The 2,341-nt window shown below is 39.5% G+C and overlaps 1 protein-coding gene across 1 annotated transcript; it reads left to right on the top strand.

Moving 5' to 3' along the window:
* Positions 1 to 536: 536 nt before the first annotated feature.
* On the top strand, positions 537 to 1,510 carry LOC121807237 (stellacyanin-like). Its single transcript, XM_042207455.1, has 2 exons — positions 537 to 811; positions 891 to 1,510. Exons 1-2 carry the CDS (start codon positions 628 to 630, stop codon positions 1,337 to 1,339), a joined length of 633 nt encoding a protein of 210 aa, XP_042063389.1. The 5' UTR covers positions 537 to 627; the 3' UTR covers positions 1,340 to 1,510.
* Positions 1,511 to 2,341: the final 831 nt, after the last annotated feature.

The following is a 2,341-nucleotide window of genomic DNA, read 5'->3' as shown; positions in this document are numbered from 1 at the left end:
TGGTGTAACTTTTTTTTATTAATGCGTCGCCATCTGTTATTTAGACGTTTTTTATTTACTCGTTACTTGTTATTTGAAAACATTTAAATTAATTAAACAAAACAATAAAATGATGATGTGGCGCGCCATTGGGCGCGCCTTAGGACGCCCCACTGCAGGTGGGGGGAAGGAGGATAAAACTGATGACGTGGCGCGCCATAGGGCGCGCCTTAGGACGCCCCACTGCTGATGCCCTAAACCCGGAAAAATATCAATGGGGTCGAATCAGATCGAACCATTTAAAATAGCTCGCATTGATTAGAGTTTGCCCGATTCACATTTCTACCACAGTATAACAATATAACTCATTTTATATTATCAAACTAAATTAGTTAAATGGAATTAGTCCTGGGCTCAATATAAATGCACAAATTAGTTGATATATTCCAATGGTGGAAAGTTCAAATATTAACAAGTAGACGTCCGATTTATTCTACAAGCCAGAGTGGACATTGATTGGGTTGAGCCAATTCAATTCCCTCTTATGCAACTTCATGATTATTTCCAAAATATTGCACTATATATACCCCTCTCTCAATAAACATTTTGCAAACCACTATAACCATATCTCATCATATAGTTTTGAAAATGGAGAGAGTCTCAATTTTCATGATATATTGTGCTCTTTTTGGCCTAGTTGTTGTTAACTTTGCAGCAGCACAAACTGTGCATACAGTTGGAGACAACATGGGATGGAGAATTCCCACAAGTGCTTCTGTCTCTTACTCCAATTGGGCTTCTGGCAAAACATTCATGGTTGGTGATATCCTAGGTACGTCCACGAGACTTATATAGTTGTTTCAGTTCTTTTTTAAGGAGATATATACTGATTGTGTTTTACTTGCCAACAGTGTTCAACTTTATGACTAACGAGCACGACGTAGTCCAAGTGCCCAAAGCCTCGTACGATGATTGCAGCGACGACAATGCCATTGGCAACATCATCACCACCGGACCGGCCAATATCACCCTTGACATGGCCGGAGAGCGCTACTACATCTGCAGCATAGGCAGACACTGCGAAGCGGGACAGAAACTAAACATCACAGTAGTCTCATCATCCACCGGTGGTCCCACTCCGCCCGTGACCACCCCTCCCCCAGCCACACCCACCACTCCCCAGCCGGATGCATGTGCGCCAACGCCCGACGCTGAAACCCCAAGGCCAGGGGGAGCGCCACCGCCAACTGGACAGTCTGGACGTATTCCACCACCACCACGTCCTAATTCTGCCTCTGTTTCTCTAACTACCAGCTTCTTCTTTGTTATAGCTTCTGCTGCCTTAGCCTTCATTTTCTAAACATTTTTATCTTCATTTTCCTAATTTTTCTTGCTCTAGTGTTTTTTGTTTGGATATTTTATATTCTCTATTGTGTATTGGATTGAATTCATCTTGATTGGTTATGAACTAATCTTGCTACATTTTGTATCATTTTTTTGTTCTGAGAGCTATAAAGTCGTTTATATACTAGTACTATTAATTCCATAGTTCATCGGAATTATTTCATGCTAGAGTCATACTCTTCCAGCCACCAAATATAATCTTTTTTCACAGTGTTATTGCTTTTATTTTGGTTCGTCCACCAAAAATAATCTTTTCACAATCTTATTGCTTTCATACTCTTCCCGCCACGAAAAATAATCTTATTGCTTTCATTTTGATTTGTCCATCAAAATATGTCTCTTTCGATTTATTGAATTTTTTTCATAATTTATTACCCATATATATATATATACATTTACTTATTTTCAAATTATACTTTGGCCCACCACTTGTTATCCTCACGGTCTCACCGCATCATTATTACTAATAACTTAGAGTCTCATTTTTAACTAATACTACTACTTTAGTTCTTTTTTCTCTTTCACACTCTATATTTTAATATTTGACGTATTAAAATTTATATTGTTCATTAATATGACTATTTTTAGTGGAGGGATGGAATACTTTTTAAACAATATAATTGTTATTGTTTAAGACAAATACTTTTAAAAACAAGTACTAAGAGCATGCGCAGCGGTGGCGTCCGTCGCCATCGCCGTCCGCGCCGCTGGCACGGACGCCATCCGCCGCCGCTGCGCTCGCGCCGCTGGCACGGCGCTGCTCGATGTATCGAGCACGTCCGTGCCAGCGGACACACACGTGGCGGCACGGGATTGGTCAACGGCGTAGCCGTTGCATTCAAACTTTTTTTTTAAATCGGTATTTAATTATAAATAATGCTAAAAAATAAAAAATATATATTTTCCAAATCCCAAAAATATGGCCGTTTTTCCCGTTTATTCTGAATTTTTTTTATTT

This window comes from Salvia splendens, chromosome 6 (genome assembly GCF_004379255.2).
Source record: "Salvia splendens isolate huo1 chromosome 6, SspV2, whole genome shotgun sequence".
Lineage (NCBI taxonomy): Eukaryota > Viridiplantae > Streptophyta > Magnoliopsida > Lamiales > Lamiaceae > Salvia > Salvia splendens.
This window is presented reverse-complemented; position numbering and strand designations above follow the sequence as displayed.